General features: G+C 41.8%; 1 protein-coding gene across 3 annotated transcripts in view; it reads right to left on the reverse strand.

Moving 5' to 3' along the window:
* The window catches only part of SNAP47 (synaptosome associated protein 47), a 72907-nt gene that overhangs the window by 32116 nt on the left and 18810 nt on the right, over positions 1–21981 (reverse strand). For all 3 annotated transcript variants that reach the window (XM_043910786.1, XM_043910785.1, XM_043910784.1), the window contains exon 3: positions 2462–2952. In XM_043910786.1, the coding sequence (XP_043766721.1) occupies positions 2462–2952 (491 nt within the window). The remainder of the gene's footprint in view (positions 1–2461; positions 2953–21981) is intronic.

Raw genomic sequence — 21981 nt, forward strand, 5'->3', positions numbered from 1 at the left:
GAAAAGTAAAAACATAGGTGCTGACAGATGCAACAACAAGAAAGCTCACAGTGAGAGGTAAGTTCTCATTACTGGGCTTGACAGGACCACCGTGAAGTTCCAAGCAAACAAGATATCCTCTTGTTTACTGAACTCAGCATGCTGGCTTCTTCCAAACGTAACTCCTCATCACCTGCATTCCTCCAAATCCACAGCTGTAAGGTACACGTGCCTTGCTGGGCCAGGCAGCTTCACAAGGGGAGGATGGCACTTCATGCTCAGTCCAGACTCAGACACACTGTAGGGATCCCACCCAGAAGCTAAAGTTAGCACTGAAATGAAAACCAATCTGTCACGGTGGATGTGGCTCAGCTCATTCCATATATATACAGTCCGTTACTGGGATGGGTGAGGCCATAGTCCCCAGTTATTCAATCCAACCCTAATCTAACTGTTGCTGGGAAGGTGTTTGTAGATGCGGTGAAAGCTCTCAATAAGTTAACTTTAGGGGAGGGGGTCTATGCTAGACAATCTGGTGGGCCTGGTTCAATCAGCTGACAAACCTTAAAGGTATAATATCTGCAGCTTCCCTGAGAAGAAAGGCATTCAGCCTCTGCTCAGCAGCCTCAGTTTGTGAGCAAGAGGTCCATTTTCCCCTTCCAGATGGGCGGCCCTGCACATCTGCGCTGCTTAGCTTCCAGCAGTCTGATCACAGCGGCAGAGGCCCTGGGGCTCACTCCCTGCTCCTCTCTAGCCCCACCTGCCACCTGTATGCTTCGAGTCAGAGCTTATCATCCCATCCTCCTCGGGGTCTGCCCTCCACGACAGCGAGGCCCAGCAAGCTTGCACTCTTCTCACTTGCACAGCATGACCTTCTGTGCCACACAAGACATGTTCCCATCTGCCACCTCATCTGTAACCTTCTGTGCCGTGTTCTCTCTCTGAAACCACCGTGCCTAACAAGACCCACACATCGAATGTGGGAGAGCCCCATGAGAAGGAGGGTTTTCAGGACTACAGGAACCTGGCATCATACCTGGTGTAGATGGATTCTTCAACAGCACTGTTAAAACCAGTAGCCCACAGTGCTCTGCATCTGGTCCACCAGGCAGGCCCTCCTTCCTCCTCTCACTGCTGAGGCTCCCCCAGAGGAAAACAGCAGTGACGAGGACCCAAAGACTTGGGTTATCAGAGGAGCTAACCAGACTGAGCTCGCAGATGGCCTTTCCTGAAGGGTCCTTCTGGTCAGCATCTGATGTTGGCCAGTACAGTCTACCCTTTTTGGCCCTTTTATATAAACAGATTACATATTGAAATCAATCACTTAAGAGGAAAAGGAAAGGAACTGGAACAGTAACAAACATAGCTCTTACAAACAAACTCTAACAACTAAAGTTAATAAGAAAAGATTATTACTTATTAGAAAAATCACTATAACAGGAAAGTAAGGTCACCTGTAATGTTAGTATTAGAAAATACAAGAATACTTTATGACTTTAGGATTTCTTAAGCAGGGCTCAAAAATAAACATAAGGGGAAAAGTAGTGGATCTGACCACAGCAAAATTAGAGGTTTCTTTCTGTAATGGAGGCTGACAGTCTGGGAGAAGGACTTGCAGCTTCTAAATCAACGAGGGATGAGTATCTAGAATGAATAATGAACCCCTATAATTATATCAAAGAGAAAAAAAGCCTAGTAGAAAAACTAAAACAAACAGAATGAGCAAACCACAGAGAAAAATCTGCGAGACCAAAAAGCAACTAACAAGTGTCTGATATTTCATATCACAATCAAAAAAATAAAAATGCCATCAAGATACCACTTGGCACCCTCACATCCACATGTCCTGCCACACACACTGGACCCTGGGGCCAAACTCAGCTATACCCTCCACACCCCAAAGAGACCTGCAAGAGGATACTGCAGCCACACTGCCAAGAAAAGCAAAGGTTTCACAATCTTTGTAGATGCTAAAAATCACACAAAAAACTATGCTGCACAATTATCAAAAATTCTGATATCCAAACACACATCTGGAAAGTGGGCTTGGAAGATCTCAACTAAGTGCCAAGAAAACCAAGAGTGATGCAGGGTCTTGGGTGGAGACACACCAGAGCAGGTGGAGATGATGCTAGGTAGGACCCTAAAGTGTTGGTTCTCAAATCAAACAGAGGAAAGAGGTGAAAACATCTAACTTGGGAGCTTTCCTTCTTCTAAAAGTGTCACCAAAACCTTTCTGACCTACTTGGAAACCACAGCTCTAAAGGAAATGATAAAACTGAGTGATCTGATATTGAGAGGGTAAATACTAAGAAAAATGGTTTGAAAATATTTTTATTTATAAGCAAATGGGCAGTTGCTAGTGAGCTGAAACCAGCAGTTGCTCTATGTGATGCATCATGCTAAGTATGCACCACAGGTGTGCTGAGTTTAACTGTGACTTTACAGCTTCTGTGCACAGACTCTTTTGACGGTCACTCACCTGCGTGCCAGACTGAATAGCCCTTCTCTGCTAGGGAAGAGGTTCCAGTGCTTCTGAGCATCACGGCGACTTCTAATAACTCGATCTTCTTGCTGAACTGTACTTCCAAAATGGGGATAACCTCTGGCATCTTGGCAGATATCAAATGATAAGTTATGTCTGGCTTCCCAATGAACCGCTGGCGGATGCTAATTTCATAAGGTGTGTGGACCTTGATGTCATCTACATCTTCCCTTTCGAATCTGTGCATGAGCAAAGAATCTGAGTTGTAGATTTCCAACCCAGAAACAAGGACAGTGAGCCTTCCTGGTTTAACATGAGATTCTGTTCTTTGGGAAATAACAGCAGGAACTTGGATCACTATCCCTTCTTTTCCAAAAGCTTTGGAATTAGCCACTGAGGTGTCCCACTTGGGCTTTGTTTCCGGTGGTGTCTTCCAAAGCTTGGAGCTAAAGGGCCACCAAGAAGGAGACTCCAGTTCGGTCAGCAACCTAAAAAAGCAAACAAAACACAGAAAGTAGACAATCAGTTGTTAATTTTTTTTTTTTGAAAATTGCTTTGACCTTTATAAAGAATGTTACCATTTTATAGTTTTCTTTTCCACAAGCACTCCAAGAAGCAGCAAAAACAGGAATTATTATCCTCATGTTTTCAAAAAGAAAACTGAGGCTAAGAGCAGTGGGACATTTGTCTACAGATACAAAGATCACCAGGAGTAGACACACAAGAACATCTTCTCACTAGAATACTGCTCTTTTCACACTTGACCTGTGGTAGTTTTGACCAAAACAAATCCTGATCATAACCTTTAGAGAGCCATCTAATAGAACTTTCTGCAGTAATCTGCATCACTTAATCCAGTAATGGAGACACGTGGCCACTGGGAACCTGAAATATAGCTAACGCAAGGATGAACTGAATTTTAAACTTAATTTTAATGTGGCTAGTGGCTATCTTATCGGATAACACAGCTCTAACTTAACCACTAATACATCAAGAGATCTATCTAAAAAGTCAGTAAGAAAGGAAAACAGTAAAAGCAAGAAAGGAAAAGCAAAGGAACAAAAGAGCAAATCAAATACACAGGATACAAATAACGAGATAGAAGAATTATCACAGCCATATTAGTAATCATACCAAATGTAAGTGGACTAAATTCTCTAACTAAAAGGCACATGGTCAGTCTAAATAAAACACAATTATATCTTGTTGACAAGAAGTAACGTGAAATATAAAGACATACGACAGACTGAAAGTAAAGGGACTGGAAAAGTAAAACAAAAAAATAACATGCCAAAAATAAACTTTAAGACAAAAAATGTTACTGGGAAAAGAGGGACAATGCACAATAATAAAAGGGTCAATCTAAAAAAAAAGACTTAATGACAGTAAATATGCATGCATCTAAAAACAGAACTTCAAGATTCATTAAGCAAAAACTGACAAAACTAAAAGTAGCTGCAGGTTTTAACAAATTTCTCTCCATAACTGATACAGCAAGAAGACAAAGGTAATTAGTAAGAATATAGAAATTTTGAACAATATTATTCAACCACCTCAACTGATACCTCCAAATGCTGAATGCACTCTCTGAAGTATATTCAGAACATAAACAATAACAACAAAAACAATATATTATATAGCAGAGTGGTCAAGATGGCACAGAATGAACACCTTCACTTCCTCTCACAGGTAAACCAAAATTATGACTACTTACAGAGGAACTATCAATGAGAAGGACCTGAAGACTAGCAGAAAAGGTTTCCCAAAACTAAGGATATCAAGAAGGAACTACAGTGAGACAGGTAGGAGAAGTGGAGTTGCAGGATAGTTAAAACCCACATCCCCAGGTAGGTGACATACAAAAGGGTGGGCAATCACAACTGCAGAGGTTCTCCCCAAGAAGCAAGGGGCCCAAGCTCCATGCTGGGCTCCCCAGCCCCGGGGTATTACACCGGAAGATAAGCTCCATAACAACTGACTTGGAAAGTCAGCCAGTCTTGTGTAAGAGAGAGCTAGAGGGCTCCAGGAAAAGAGAAAGCTTCTCTTAAATGACACAAAGTATCACATGCTCAGAGACCCAGCAAAGAGGGAGTAATTTCAAAGGAGTCTAGATCAGAGCTACCCGTTACACTTGGAGAAGCCTGCCAGGGAGGTGGGAGGCCGCCAGAACGCCCCCTGGGGACACAGACGCTGGCGGCAGCCATTTACGGGAGCTATTTAGGTTCTGTCATGAGGATGCTGATGCTGGCAAGGGCATCAGTGGATGCACTGCTCTGGAGTCTAAACTATTGGCACTGGAACACGCTCTACCCACCAGCAGGTGGCCAACAGGCCTGGGACCTCCCACGCTGCCCAGCCGTGACCCTGACAACCAGCAGGCAGAGACCCAGTCCTGGACCAGCAGAGCTGCAGCCAACCACACAGGAACCGGGCACCACCCACCAATGGAAAAGAATCAGCTCTGGGACCCCAGGCCCGACAGGCAACTATACTGGGAACAGGTTCCACTCATCAGGCAGGCACCAGCCCTAGGAGTTTCAAGGTCCCTGCTTCACATACTGGCAGGCCAGCACCAGTACTGGGGCTTGCCAGATCTTGCAGACAGGAGTCCAAGACTGGTAGGCCCCAAAGTCAACTATACTGGGACCAGACACCACCCACCAGGAAACTAAAATATTTGAAGTGAATGAAACTAAAAACATGATATACAAAAATATAGTGGAATGCAAACAGAGCAGTCATGAGAGGGAAATTCATCTCTCTCAATGCATATATTTGAAAACCTCTTGTTGTTATTCAGTTGCTCAGTCATGTCTGGCTTTTTGAGATCCCACAGACTGAAGCACACCACCAGGCTTCTCCATCCTTCACTATCTCCTGCTCACATGCTCAAACTCATGTTCATTAAATTGGTGATGCTATCCAACCATCTCTTCCTCTGCTGCCCCCTTCTCCTCCTGACCTCAATCTTCCCGAGCATTAGGGTCTTTTCCAATGAGTCGACTCTTCCCATCAGGTGGTCAAAATATTGGAGCTTCAGCTTCAGCATCAGTCCTTCCAATGAATATTCGGGGTTGACTTCCTTTAGGATGGACTGATTGGATCTCCTTGCAGTCCAAGGGACTCTCAAGAGTCTTCTCCAGCACCACAATTAAAAATGATCAGTTCTTCGGTGCTCAGCCTTCTTCATGATCCAACTCTCACATCCAAGGATGTCTACTGGAAAAACCATAGCTTTGACTATACAGACCTTTGTTGGCAAAGTGATGTCTCTGCTTTTCACTCGCTAGGTTTGTCACAGCTGTCCTTTCAAGGAACAAGCATCTTTTAATTTCATGGCTGCAGTCATGGTCCGCAGTGATTGTGGAGCCCGAGAAAAGAAAATCTGTCACTGTTTCTACTTTTTCCCCTTCTATTTGCCATGAAGTAATGGGATCAGACACCATGATCTTAGTTTTTTGAATGCTGAGTTTTAAGCCAGCTTTTTCACTCTCCTCTTTCACCCTCATCAAGAGGCTCTTTAGTTCCTCTTCACTTTCTGCCATTAGAGTGGTATCATCTGCCTATCTGGGATTGTTGCTAATTCTCTGAGCAATCTTGGTTCCAGCTTGCCATTCATCCCAACCTGGCATTTTGCACAACGTACTCTGCATCTAAGTTAAATAAGCTGGGTGACAACATTCAGCCTTGACACACTTCTTTTCCAAGTTTGAACCAGTCTGTTGTTCCATGTCCAGTTCTGACTATTGCTTTTTCATCTGCATACAGGTTTCTCAGGAGACAGGTAAGGTGGCCTGGTATTCTCATCTCTTTAAGAGTTTTCCACAGTTTGTTGTCACCTACACAGTCAAAGGCTTTAGCATCGTCAATGAAGCAGAAGCAGAGGTTTTCCTGGAATTCCCTTGCTTTCTCTATGATCCAACAAATGTTGGCAATTTGATCTCTGCTTCCTCTGCCTTTTCTAAATCCAGCTTATACATCTGGAAGTTCCCAGTTCATATACTATTGAAAGCTAGCTTGAAGGATTTTGAGCATGACCTTGTTAGCATGTGAAATGAGCACAATTGTATGGTTTGAACATTCTTTGGCATTGCCCTTTTTTGGGACTGGAATGAAAACTGACCTTTTCTAGTCCTGTGGCCATTGCTGAGTTTTCCAAATTTGCTGACATATTGAGTGCAGCATTTTAATAGCATTATCTTTTAGGATTTTAAATAATTAAGCTGGAATTCCACCATTCCCACTAGCTTTGTTCGTAGTGATGCCCCCTAAAATCCACTGGACTTTACACTCCAGGATGTCTAGCTCTACGTGAGTGATCACACCATGGTTATCCAGGCCATTAAGACCTATTTTGTATAATTCTTCTGTGTATTCTTGCCACTTCTTTTTAATCTCCTCTGTTTTTGTTAGGTCTTTGATGTTTCTGTCCTTTATCATGCCTATCCATCTCTGCACGAAATGTTCCCTGATATCTCCAATTTCTTGGAAGAGATCCCTAGTCTTTCCCATTCTGTTGTTTTCCTCTATTTCTTTGCATTGTTCACTTAAGAAGGCTTTCTTATCTCTCCTTCATATTCTCTGGAACTCTGCATTCAGTTGGGTGTATCTTTCCCTTTCTCCCTTGCCTTTCACCTCTCTTCTTTTCTCAGCTATTTGTAAAGCCTCCTCAGACCACCACTTTGCCTTCTTGCATTTCTTTTTCAATGGGATGGTTTTGATCAACACGTCCTGTACAATGCTAGGAACCTCCACCCATAGTTCTTCAGGCACTCTGTCTACCAGATCTAACCCCTGAATCTATTCGTCACCTCCACCGTATAATTATAAGGGATTTGATTTAGGCCACACCTGAATGGCCTAGTGGTTTTTTCCCTATTTTCTTCAATTTAAGCCTGAATTTTGCAATCAGGAGATCATGAAAACTTCCTAGGAAGGTTTAAAACCAGTGGTCTAAGCCTCTACCTCAAAAAGTTATAAATTATACACAGAAAAAGTAGAAGGAAAAGTAGGAAACAATGAAAAGGAAAATAGAAAAATTACAAAACATTATCTTTGAAGTAATTTTAAAAATTAAACCCCTAGCAAGAAATAATAAAGAAAAAAAACTGAACAAGAGAGGGAACAAACAACCTGAAAAATAAAATATGCTTAAATAATTGTATATTCATCAATTATTACATTGTTAAGATGGCAAAACTCTCCTAAAATGACATATCCAACCCAATTACTATCAAAAGCCCAGCTGGTTTTTGTGTAGAAACAGGCTAGCTGATCCTAAAATTCACATGAAAATGCAAGGGACCCAGAATAGCCAACAATCTTAAAAAGAAGAACAAAGTTAGACTCTTATTATCTGATTGCAAAACTTACTACAAAGCTATAGAAATGAAGATGGTGTAGTGCTGGTATAAAGTTATGTCTATGGATCAATGAAATAGAATTCAGAGCTCAGAAACAAACCTTGACATTTATGGGCAATTGATTATCAACAAGGGTGACAAGACAATTCAATGGGGAAACAAGTCTTTTCAACAAACGTTGCTGATACAACTGGATATCCATAGGCGAAAAAAAGGAACTGGTCCCGTTTCTCATGCCATTTGCAAAAATGAACTCAAAGTTAATCATATATAAGATAAATGTAAGAGCTAAAACTACAAAAACTCTTAGAAGAAAGTACAAGAGTAAATCTTTGCAACTGGGATTAGACAAGAGGTTGTTAGACATGACACCAACAGTGAAGCAATATTAAGAAAAAAATAGATACATCACACTTCATCAAAATTAGAAATTTTCATATTTCAAAAAACAGTCAAGAAAGTGAAATGACAATCCACAGAATAGGAGAAAATATTTGTAAATCATCTATCTGATAAAGGGACTTATATCCAGAATATATAAAGAATTCTTGTAACTCTAGAATAACAATAATAAATGGTCAAAGGACTTGAAAACAATATATACATATGAACAAAAAGCACATGAAAAGATGCTCACTATTGCGAGGAAATGAAAATGAATACCACAGTGAGATACCACTTCACACCCACTAGGATAGCTATAATTTTTAAAAAGGCAATAACAAGTATAAGTGAGGATGTGGAGAAAATGGAACTCTCATACATTACTGGCAGGAATCCAAAATGGTACAACTATGTTGGAAAACAAGTTCTCAGCTTCTAAAAATGTTAAACAAAGACCCAGCAATTTCCCTCTCAGGGGAAACGAAAATATGTACCTATACAAACACTTGTACATGAGTATCCACAGCATCATTATGAATAATAACCACAATGTAGAAACAACACGTGTATCGTTGGGCAGGGACTTCCGTGGTATCCGGCAGTCAGGATCTGGGGCTTTCACTGCGTGGCCAGGTTCAGTCTGGGGACCTCAGAGTCCACAAGCCATGTGGCGCCCTCCCCCGCAAACGACTAAAAACTAGTCACTGGGCAAACAAAATGTGACAGATCTACAAAACAGAGCATGACTATGAAACACAAACAGTGAAGTGCATCCTGCAACATGAGTGAGTCTCAAAAGCCGCGATACTAGCCGAAAGGAGCCAGGCGCACATTAACTCTCCGGAAAGACAAATCCATACAGTACACACAGGGGGCAGGCTGGTGGCGACCTGGGCTACGGTAAGAACAGAGTGACGCGCCTGGGTTTGTGGCCACTTTGAAGCTGACAGTGCCCTAAAACTGGACTCCAGTGACATCCATTTAACTCTGTAAAGTAACTAAAAACCACTGAATTGTTCACATAAAATGAGTGAATTTTATGGTATGTGAGTTAGAAAGCTGTTCTAAAACATCTACCCAGACAAACAGCAGTAAAACATTAGAACATTTAGAGTAGGGGGAAAAAACCATTAGCCACAAAAGAACGATAAATTCTCTTTAGCAGTAACATATGCAAAGAGGACAATGGAAAAACATCTTCAAAATGTTGAGCTAAATTTGGCTTAATTGTGAAGAGCCAAATTACCATTCAGAGTGTCAGTAAAATAAAGGCATATTCCAACATATGAAGACTGAGACAATACTACTTACTCACAGAACCCAATAAAAACATAATGAATTCTAAAAATTCATTATGTAATCCTTATTTTACCACAGAATGTGAGGAAGTGACAAAGACCTGATTGAAGGATGGCATGGCTGTTGAATGAGTATCACGGAACCAGGGCTCTTAGCTCCCTCCCAAGAGGCAGCTGTAAATAAGCCTCTGGAAGCCAAATGCACCAACGAGACTTTCTCCAGCGACTCCGAACTTCTGTGCCTCCCCTTGCTTCTGCTCTGTAGTGTGGGCTTCACCTGGAACCTGTCTGCAGACCATTCACCCAAAACTTATATTTAAAAGGTAATAAAAGGTGACAGGAGCTGTCCATGAATACCTAAGATTATATGATTTAAGGTTTACAATCCTAGATATTACTCCCTGCTAAATTATTGGATTAAAAATGTCACAACATGCTTAAAGATGGAACAGCTTAAAGTTCAGTAGTATACTAATTGCAACAGGTTGAAACTCAGAATTCATTATGTTTTTATTGGGTTCTATGAGTAAGTAGTATTGTCTCAGTCTTCATATGTTGGAATATGCCTTTATTTTACTGACACTCTGAATGGTAATTTGGCTCTTCACAATTAAGCCAAATTTAGCTCAACATTTTGAAGATGTTTTTCCATTGTCCTCTTTGCATATGTTACTGCTAAAGAGAATTTATCGTTCTTTTGTGGCTAATGGTTTTTTCTCCCTACTGAAATACTTATAGATCCAGGAATTCAAAATGATATTAAAAATTATAACTGAACATTTTTTGACAATGATAAAGAACAAAATCATTACTTTGAAAACTGTTAAATACAGAAAAACAATGAAATTTGCTCCAGAATGAAATGGTCACATGAAGGGCATCATCTATTCATAAAAGCCATATAGTTAGTGAGTGCAGGGAAGATGGTGGAATAGGAAGCTGCAGGAATCTGTCCCTCCAGCAAAACAAATAAACTGGCACAACTATCTGAAGCTACCTTGGAACTCTGGGTCAAGGAGAACATTTGCAGCATCCAGCAGGAAGGTGATGCAGAGACAGTGAACTTCAAGCAACTTCTGCTTTCAAGCAGTAGTAGCTACCATCTGCCACCCAACAAAACCATAGCTTGCAGCTGTGGAACAGCAGCAAGTATTCCTAATGTGGCCTGTTGGAGCCAGGGTGGGCAACAGTGACCTTCCCTCCAAAAATTGGGATTGCTGAGTTCTGACTGGGGCTTTCGATTGCTGAGAGGTTGGCACAGAGATCTCCACCACCATGGGCTGAAGTGCTCCCCAGGCAGGAGGGAATTTAAAGAAACAAGACCTATTTATTTTGTCTTTCTTGGGAGCTTCAGTGGCCACACTTAACAAGGAATACAAGCTTTGCAAATATAGTCTGGAGTAGTCACAAAAAGTCAGTTCCAACCCTCAACAAGCAAAAACCACCAACCCCTGAGGTATAGAAGAATTAGATTTCCAGAGTGTTATCAGTCAGCTTGGGCTGCAACAGACTGGTAGCTTAAGCAACAAATATTTATTTCTTACAGTTTTGGAGGCTAAAAAGTCCAAGATCAGAGTTACAACAGATGTGGTTTTTTGCTCAGAGCTCTTTCCCTGGCTTTCAGTCACTTTCTCTCCAGCTTCTTCCCCATCTGTAAAGACACTAATCCCATCAAGGAGGCTACACCCTCATGACCTCATCTAAACTTTACCTTCCAAAGGCCCCACCTCCTAACACTGGTGGTTTAGACTTAATACACAAATTTCAGGGACACATACAGAGTCCATAACAGATTACAAAAATATAATCTTCAGAATGTGTAGTTCTAAAGAGAAAATTATAAAATATACAAAGAAAGAGGAAAATATGGCCCATTCACAGAAAATAAAGAAAGCCCAGACATTTGAATTATCAGTCAAAGACATTATACCAACTGTCTTAAATATGTGGAAAGAGCTAAAGGAAATTATGGACAAAGAACTGAAAGAAATCAGAATAAAAATATATGAGCAAAGAATCTCAATAAAAAGACAGAAATTATGAGAAGAAACCAAACAAATTTTAGAGCTGAAAAGTAACAGTAACTGAAATAAAAAACTCACTACAGGAAGTCAACAGCAGATCTGAGCAGGGAGAATAAAAGATAAGCAAATTTGAAGGTCAAACATTTGAAATCTTCTAGTCTGAGGAGCAAAAAGAAAAAAAGAAGAAAAATGAACAGAACCTAAAGGAACTATGGAACACCATCAAGCAGATCAACACATGTATTACAGGAATTCCAGGTGGACAGAAAAGAGGCAGAAAATACATCTGATTTGAAACTTCTCAAACCTGGTGAAAACCATGAAAAGACACATCCAAGAAGCTCAACAAACTCCATGGAGAATAAAAAAGAAGCACATTATGATCAAACTGCTGAAACTGAAAGACAAAAACAAAAATTTAAAGAGGCAAGAGTGACTCGCCATATACAAAGAATTCACAATAACTAACAGTCCACTGTAATCAACCCACCAAGTAGCTGACTGAACGCCCTGGAGAAAGATGCCACACTGGGGACTCAGCGTTGATCTCTGCTGCTATTGGATTGCACGGCAGTGGCCATCACCAAGCTGGCCTCGATAAGTGGAGTTCATGCTTCAGTACCCAAACATAGCCTCCTCCACCCTGTTGCCACGGCCGTTGTGTTCATGGGCCCACTGGGCAATAACAGGATGGATTGGAGAAACAGGCTGACTGGTGTCCAGAGAACAGGTCTTCCTCTCCGTTTGGTTACTATAACTCTGTTCTGCTGAGGAGACGCTTTGGTGACCTTTCACGTGGGGCACATCTTTACCTTTCTGCCCATTCAGAAAGATCTATTCATACAGTTCTACCCCAGACCTCCTTGTCATCAAGTTTCCAATCATGTTTCTTCCAGTCCCTGAACCTCCAGCCAAACCACTTTGCCACAACCAATCAGTACACAGTTCAGCAAGCAAACTGTTGACCAGAATACTGCTTATCGTCACTAATCCCAGAAGAGGATTCCAAACACCTCCCCACAGCACCATGGTATTGGAATCAGCATGGAACACAACACACTTAAGCACCGGATGGAGCAACGCCTTACTGAGCTTTATTTGCACAGAGAAGAGACAGAGCCAGATCAGTTCCAATAAAGGGCCTAGGTCCCTCATGGCCAGCAGGTCCCTCCAGCAGCCAACGGACAGCAACTGGCTCATGCACACCCCTCAGTGCCCTAGTGGAAGGACCCTTCCCCTTCCCCCACGGAGCCTGAAAAACTTGAAAGACTGGATGTGCTTGAGAACCACTAATGTGTAGGCTTAAGGAGAACAAAAGATCACTGGTAGAGATTGTAACAAGGAAAGTTATTCCCCCAAAAGCATGGCACAGGTTGTGGGGGCTTTTTACCTCTTGATGATAAAGTGTTCTAGCCTCAAGGCCCAAGACTTAAGAGGTCAAGTAGGGGTAAAAGACTGCATACACAAGACTGTGTTTCCCAACACAAATGAACCAGAAGCACTGCTTGTGGTTTTGTCCACTGGGAGGATTTCCCTTCACCACTATCCTGTAGGATGTCCCAGAGAGAGACCGTCATGCTACTACTGTCCACTTCTGGGTAGTGCCTACACATCTTGCAACCAGGCCCCAGTGTTTCCTCCTCAGGCAACTGATTGCAGGGCACTCCCCAAGTAGGGGATGGATTATAAGTGGCTGGGAAACAGAAGGCAGTGTACCAGAAAAGGGTGGGAGGAGCATGCATGTGGGCCAACTCCTCACATCTTAACCTGTGCCTTCAGGGCCTACTTGAGCCCAATCTTTTGTATCCCACTTTTTTGTGGGATACATTCGATGATGGGGTACTGCTAAGTATGCCCAACTTTGTGAATGGTGAGTCAGATAACCACCACTCAAGATGGGCAGCTGAAGTTGTATAGCTGCTTGGTGGCCTGTGGTTGTGTTCTGTCTCTACTAATGCCCAGTAGCAGGCCAAGAGCTGATTCTCAAAAGGAAAGTAGTTATCTGCAGAGGATAGCAGGGCTTTGCTCCAAAAGCCTAAAGGTGTGTATAGAAATTCCCTATAAAGGTTTGCAAAAGGCTCCAAAGAGCACACCTGTCTGCCACTCACACATCATATACCAATGGATCATATGGCCCAAGGGGCAGAGCAGCTCTGTGGCGGTCTGGACCTGTTTCAGAGCCTTCTCTTGTTCTAGGCCCTGCTCAAAACCAGCAGCTTCTCAGTCACGTGGTAAACGTGCCAGTGTAAGACATCCAAATGAGGAACAAGTTGCTTCAAAAATGCTAAGAAGCACTGTGCCTCCTTTTGTAGGAAGAGTCAGATGCAACAACCTACCCTTCACCATAGAGGAGATGCTGCAATGAGCCACGGGATTTCTAAAAATTTCACTGAAGTAGAAGGCCCTTGAATTTCTGTCAGATTTCCCATCCTCTGATATGCAAATGTCTTATGAGTCTAGAGTAGTTGCTCCTTCTTACTCACTAAGTACAATCAGCGTTAACATCATGTCATCTTGTGGAAGAGAAAGGCATCAAGACCTTTGCGAACTAAATCATGACACAGGGCTGAAAAGTTGGTATACCCCTGAAGTAGGACAGTGACGGTGTACTGCTGGCCTTGTTAGCTGATAAAAACTGCTTCAGGTGGTCTTTACTAACAGGGATGGGAAAAAAAACACTTACCAGATCCGATGCTGCATACCAGGCACCAGAGGATATGCTTGTTAATTTGCTCAAGTAGTAAAACTACATCTGGAATGCCAAGTGCAATTATAGTCACTACCTGGTTAAGTTTAAGATGTCCTGCAAGACCCATACTTCTTTTCCATAGCCAAATAAGTGAGCTGAATAGAGATGGGGTAGGACTTACTATCCAAGTTCTTGACGGTGGTACTCATCTCTATAATCCCTCCAGGAAAACGAAATTGCTTTTGGTTTACTAATTTTCTAGGTAGAAGCAGTTCTACTGGTTTTTACTTAGGTCTTTCCCACCAGAGTATCTCTCATTCCACAGGTCATGGAACCAGTGTAGGGATTCTGCCAGTTCCTGAATATGTCTATTCCAATTACATATTTCAGAACTAGGAAAAATTACCACAGAATGGGTCAGGCATCATCTCACTGTGAGATGAACCTGAGCTAAAACTCCATGGATCACCCGACCTCCAAAAGCCCCTAGATGAACCACAGTGATGTTTTGGGTCTCCAAGAATCAGTTTTAGTTCAGAGCCAGTGTCTAGTGTGAAAGCGCTTAGTCGCTCAGTCATGTCCAACTCTTTGGGACCCCATGGACTGTAGCCTACCAGGCTCCTCTGTCAATGGGATTCTCTAGGCAAGAGTACTGAAGTGGGTTGTCATTTCCTTCTCCCTAGTAGTCCCTGAAAATATGATTATTTCCTTTTCTCCAGCGCACAGTCACCCTGGTAAAATGCCATAGGTCTCTCTGGGGGAAAGCTGGGATAAAGAGGAAGAGTACAAAATTTGATAGCATACTGAGATCCTTCCACAAGGGAACGGACCCACCTTCCCCATCATTCAAGGTGGTTCAAGTCTAGAAATCAATTAAGAAGCTATGACTTTTTAAAAAAATATTCAATTTAGATGTTGTTCACATTACCTACAACTCTTCTGCTTAACAGATTGAGTAAGAATTGAGTCAACTATTTCTCTTCCAGGGGCACACGATCAATTGGCCAATTGATTCCCAGGCCTCTGGGAATCAGACTATTCTCTGACTGCTTGTTTTGACTCTGCTGTCCACTACGGTAACCACCCCCACTTGTCTTTGGTGATTTAAGTGCTACCACTTAGCCCAGCCACCCCAAAATCCAATTATCCCTGCTCATTTAAGGACCCCTGTTCGGTGGCAGCAGTTCCCACTGTAATTTCTGGCCTTCAGAGAAGAGCAACCACACAGCTCTTTCAAGGATGCTGGACTCCTCTTAAGAATTTATTTCCCACAGTCAAGGTGAAAAGTGTGTCTTCGTGGACCCTGTCAGGGTAGATGAGGAGATCTCACGTAAGACATCTACTCTACGATTCCAGGCTTCCTCAGTCTTCCTCTGGGCATACGTCCTATGCGTCCTCTGAGATGCTCCCTCCGGACCATACCCGGCAGTTCTGGCCTTCCAAACTTCATTCAGTGCAGCCTGCCTCTCAGTCCACATCTCACCCCCCAGCCGTGAGAGCCCTTCCAACTTCTCGAGCTGCAGCAACAAGTCCAAGATCTCAGTTTAGCAAGCCCCCATTTCAGTAAACTCAGCCACATCCAACTCCATATTCCTCTCACCATTGACCCACACCCAAGACATCCATCCCCACACTTATTCTTAAGATCTCTGTCTGTAAAAACAAGAAAAATCGTGTAGTTCTTTCAAAGTGTCATGCACCTCCTTTTGTAGGTCACACTTTGGGCTTCGTCTTTTGGGATCTGCTGAGACTTAAGCCTAACAATATACCAAGAAGCAAAGAGGGATGGTGAGGGTAGGTCTTGAGGAGAATCTGCATTGTCCTGCGAAGCAATTATCTCAGCAGATTCCTCAGGCAAAGTGTGGCTAATCACCTCAGATAGGGATGGAAGGGCTGCTTTTACTGGCAAAGAAGACACATCAGAATTTAGGGGTTCTATTCTTTCAGTTTCATCAGGATCTTTCCATGTGTCCACATTCTAATTTTCAGGATCACATTTCATTCCTATGAATAGCCTTTGTTTAACAGCAGACACCACGCAAAGTTGGGATTTCAATTTACACTATGATTCAATCACTCACAGGATGACACTCTGGATCTGACTTTCAGAAATCTCAGTTGTGCAGCTATGAGAGCTACGGTGTTCTTTCTGGGCAGATACAGAAGTGTTCAGGTCACTATGGGACACCCTGAACTCATCCCTTCCTTTCCACACTTTGTCCAGTGGAGTTAGAGTAGCCAGCCAATCTCATTACCTATTAGTGTGTCAAACATGCTATTAGGGGAAAAAAAAGTTGTTAGATATCAAATGCACGGTCACTCAGAGCCTTTTACAAATATTTGATTATGAGCATCCCATGATGATATTCTATGTATCACCAATGCCACATCATCAGTGCCTCCTATACCATTTGAAATAAGGGTTATTAGTCACTTTAAATCTAACCAGATTATATTTCAAAAATTGTAAAATTCCAAAAACTCATCTTCCCTCAGCACAAAAAGACAATGAAAGAGGAAGGGGAGCAGGGAGATAGAAAGGGAGGCAGAGAGGGGCAGAGATACGCGGCAGGGGTTGGGGGAGAGAAAGGGAAGGGACCATATTTTGGAAAGACTATTGAAGGCCCTCACCTGTGGGCTGTTGTGTCTGACTCTTTGCAACCCCATGGACTGTAGCCTGCCAGGTTCCTCTGTCCACGGAATTTTCCAGGCATGAATACTGGAGTGGGTGGCCATTTCCTTCTCCAATGGTTGAAGACACTGTAACTGCATAAATCTAGGACTGTCATGGGAAGATGGGGCCGACATTCTCAGACCACAAAGCACTGCTCTCAAACACTGTGACCACACTCCTTTCAGCAGAATCAAAAATTTCACTGTACACCTCAGGCCTTCCCACACAAAAAAATAAGACAAGGCTATCCATAACAACCCAAGAAAAAAGAGAATAGAGCATCCATGAAGTAATAACAGGCTGCTATTCAAAAGAAACACTTGGGAAACAAAAAATAATTCTTAGAAATTAAAAATATGATAACAGAAATAAACGGTAGGAAGATAAAATTCAAGAAACAAACGAAAAGAGACTGCTTCAAGATGGACGAGTAGAAGGAAATGTGCTCATTTTCTCCTGTGAGGACATCAAAATCACAACTAGCTGTTGAACAACCATCGACAGGAGGATATCTGAACCCACCAAAAAAAGATGCCCTACGTCCAAGGACAAAGGAGACAGACTTCCACAAGACTGGGGCAAACAGACTCCACTCTTGCGAGAGCACAAGTAAAAGCTCGCGTGTACCAGGACCCAGGGAATGGAGCCGTGACCCCACAAGAGACTGAGCCAGATCTAGCCGTGAGTGTCTGAGGGTCTCCCGTGGAGGCATGGGTCCACAGTGGCCTGCCGCGGGGACAGGAGCACTGGCAGCAGCAGTCCTGGGAGGCACGTGTTGGTGTAAGTCCTCTTACAGGTAGCCATTAGCCCTACCAAGAACCTGTAGACTCCAACACTGGGTCACCTCAGGCCAAACAACTAAAAGGGAGGGAGTGCAGTTCCATCCACCAGCAGACAACAGGATTAAAGATTTACTGAGCACAGCATGGCCTTGTCACCAGAGCAAGACCCAGTTTTCCCCACAGCCAGTCCCTCCCATCTAAAAGCAGGCACAAGACTCATCCTCACTCACCAGAGGGCAGACAGAAGCAGCAAGAAGTGCAATCCCATAGCCTCCAGAAGCCACAATCATAGAAAGCTAACCGAAGTGAAAAGAAATGGGATTATGCCCCAGGTAAAGGAACAAGATAAATTACCAGAAAAACAACTAAATGAAGTAGAAATAGGCAACCTTCCAGAAAAAGAATCCAGAATAATGACAGTGAAGATAATCTAGGATCTTGGAAAAAGAATGGAGGTAAAGACTGACAAGATGCAAGAAATGTTTACCAAAGAACTAAAGAACAAACAGAGATATACAATACACTAAGAATAACTGAGGCAAATGAAAGGATAGATCTGGAAGACAAAATGCTGGAAATCACTGCCCCAAAACAGAATACAGAAAAAAAGAATGAAAAGAAATGAAGGCAGCTTAAGAGACCTCTGGGACAACATTAAATGTGCCAATATTCACATTACAGGGGTCCCAGAAGAAGAGAGAGAAGGGACCCGAGAAAACATCTGAAGACGGTAATAGCTGAAAACTTCCTGAAGATGGGAAAGGAAATACTTAACCAAGTCCAGGAAGCACAGAGAGTCACAGGAAGAATAAACCCAAGGAGGAACACACCGAGACACATAGTAATCAAACTGATCAAAATTAAAGACAAAGATAAAATGTTAAAAGCAACAAGGGAAAAAAGACAAAACAACACAGAAGAGAAATCCCATATAGTTATCAGCTGATTTCTCAAAAGAAACTCTACAAGCCAGAAGGGAATGGCATGATATATTCCAAGTGATTAAAGGGAAGAAACTACAACTAAGAACACTACCCAGCAAGATTCTCAGATCTAATGGAGAAATCAAGCTTTCCAGACAAGGAAGAGTTAAGAGAATTCAGCACCACTTAACCAGGTTTCCAACAAATGCTAAAGGAACTTCCCTACTCAGGAAACAAAGAGAAGGAAAAGATCTTCAACACATAAACCCAAAACAACTAAGAAAATGGTAATAGGATCACATATATCAATAATTACCTTAAATGTAAATGGATTAAATGCAACAACCAAAAGACACAGACTGGCTGAGTGAATACAAAAACAAGACCCATGTATATAGTTGTCTACAAAAGACCTATCTCAGGCCTAGGGACACTTATAGACTGAAAGTATGTGGATAGGAGAAGGTATTCCATGCAAATGGAATTCATAAGAAAGCTGCAGTAGCAATACTCATATCAGACAAAACAGACTTTAAAGCAAAGACTGTTGTAAGAGACAAAGAAGAACACTACATAATGATCAAGGGTTCAACCTAACACAAAGATATAACAACTATAAATATATATGCACCCAGCATAGCAGCACCTCAGTATGTAAGGGAAATACTAACAAATACAAAGGAAGAAATCAACAGTAACACAATAATAGTGGAGGACTTTAATACCCCCACTTTCATCAATGGACAGATCATCCAGACAGAAAATTAATAAGGAAACACGAGCCTTAAATGACACTTTAGATGAGCTGGACTTAGCTGATACTTATAGAGCATTTGACCCAAAAGCAGCAGACTATGCATTCTTCTCAAGTGCACATGGAATATTCTCCAGGACCAACAACACCCTGGGCCACAAGGTGAGTCTTGGTAAATTTAAGAAAATCAAAATTATATCAAGCATCTTTCTGATCACAACACTATGTGATTAGAAATAAATTATAATAAAAAAACAAAACTCTAAAAACCACAAACACATGGTGGCTAAACAATATGCTACTCAACAACCACCAGATCACTGAAGAAATCAAAGAGGAAATAAAAAAATACCTAGAGAAAGTGAAGGGCTTCCTTGGTGTCTCAGGTGGTAAAGAATGTGCCTGTGATGCAGGAGACCAGTGTTCAATCCCTAGGTTGGAAAGATCCCCTGGAGAAGAAAATGGCTACCCACTCCAGTATTCTTGCCTAGAGAATTACACAAAGGAGTCTGGCAGGCTACAGTCCGTGGAATCACAGAGTCAGACACGACTGAGTGATTAAACACATACACACACACACACACACACACACACACACACACACAGAGACAAGTGGAAACAAAAGCACAACAGTCCAAAATGTATGGGATGCAACAAAAGCAGTTCCAGGAAGGAAGTTTATAGCAATACAATCTTACCTCAAGAAATAAGAAAAATTTCAAACAACCTCGCACCTAAAGCAACTAGAGAAAGAACAAACAAAACCTACAGTTAGGAGAAGGAAGGAAATCATAAAGATCAGAGCAGAAATAAGTGAAATGAAGACAAAAAACGTGGCAAAGATCAATGAAACTAAAAGCTGGTTCTTTAAAAAGATAAACAAAATTGACAAACCCTAAGCAAGACTCACCAAGAAAAAAAGGAAGACTGAAATCAACAAAATTAGAAACGAAAAAGAAGTTACAAGTGACTTCGCAGAAATACCAAGGATCATAAGAGAATACTATGAACAATTGTTTGCAAATAAAATGGACAACCTGGAAGAAATGGACAAATGCTTAGAAAGGTACAGTCTCCTTTTACTGAACCAGGAAGAAATAGAAAATATAATGAACACACCAATCACAAGAACTAAAAACCTCTTGGGCTTCCCTTGTGGCTCAGCTGGTAAAGAATCCACCTGTAATACAGGAGACCTGGGTTCAATCCCTGGGCTGGGAAGATCCCCTGGAGAAGGGAAAGGCTACCCACTCCAGTATTCTGGCCTGGAGAATTCCAGGGACTGTATAGTCATGGGGTCACAAACAGTCGGACATGACTGAGTGACTTGCACTTTCACTTTCAACAAACAAACGTCCAGGACCTGAAGGCTTCACAGGTGAATTTTATCAAACATTTAGAGAAGAGTTAATACCTATCATTCCGAAATGGTTCGAAGAAGTTGTAGGAGAAAGAAAACTTCCAAACTCATTTTATGAGACCACTATCACTCTAACCAAAAGCAGACAAAGATACCACACAAAAAAAGAAAACTACAGGCCAATATCACTGATGAACATAGATGCAAAAATTCTCAACAACATACTAGCAATGTGTATCCAACAATACATTAAAAAGATAACACACCATGAACAAGAGGGATTCATTCCAGGGATGCAAGGATTTTTCAACATCCACAAATCAATCAATGTAAAACACCAAATCAACAAAATGAAGAATAAAAATGATGAAATCATCTCAATAGATTCGGAAAAAGCTTTTGATAAAATTCACCACCCATTTATGATAAAAAATTCTCCAGAGAGTGGGAATAGAGGATACATACCTCAACTTAATGAAGACAATATACAACAAACCTACAGCTAGCATCATACCTGACAGTCAAAAGCTGAAAGCATTCCCTCTAAGATCAGGAACAAGATGGGATGTCCATTCTGGCCACTTTTATTCAACACAGTTTTGGAAGTCCTAGCTCCAGGAATCAGAGAAGAAAAAGAAGTAAATGGAATCCAAATGGGAAAAGAAGAAGTTAAACCACCACTGCAGATGACATACTATTCATAGCAGATCCTAAAGATGCTACCAGAAAACTACCAGAGCTCATCAATGAGTCTGATAAAGCTGCAGGTTACAAAATCAATACACTGAAATCTGTTGCATTTCTATACACTAACAATGAAAGATCAGGGAGAGGAATTCAAGAGGCAATTCCATTTACTATCACAACAAAAAGAATAAAGTGAAGTGAAGAAGTGAAGTCTTTGCGACCCTGGGGACTGTAGCCCGCCAGGCTTCTCTGTCCATGGGATTCTCTAGGCAAGAATACTGGAGTGGGTTGCCATTTCCTTCTCATACCTAGGAATAATCTACCTAAGGAGACAAAAGACCTATACTCCAAAACCCATAAGATGTTGATGAAAGAAATCAAAGAGGACATAAACAGATGGAAAGAAATACCATGTTCGTGGATTGGAAAAATCAACATTGTCAAAATGACTATACTACCCTGGGCAATCTACAGATTCGATGCAATCCCTATCAAATTATCAATGGCATTTTTCAAAAAACTAGAACAAAAAATCTCAAAATTTGATGGGAGACACAAAAGACCCTGAATAGCCAAAGC

This window comes from Cervus elaphus, chromosome 9 (assembly GCF_910594005.1).
Source record: "Cervus elaphus chromosome 9, mCerEla1.1, whole genome shotgun sequence".
In the NCBI taxonomy this organism is placed as follows: Eukaryota; Metazoa; Chordata; class Mammalia; order Artiodactyla; family Cervidae; genus Cervus; species Cervus elaphus.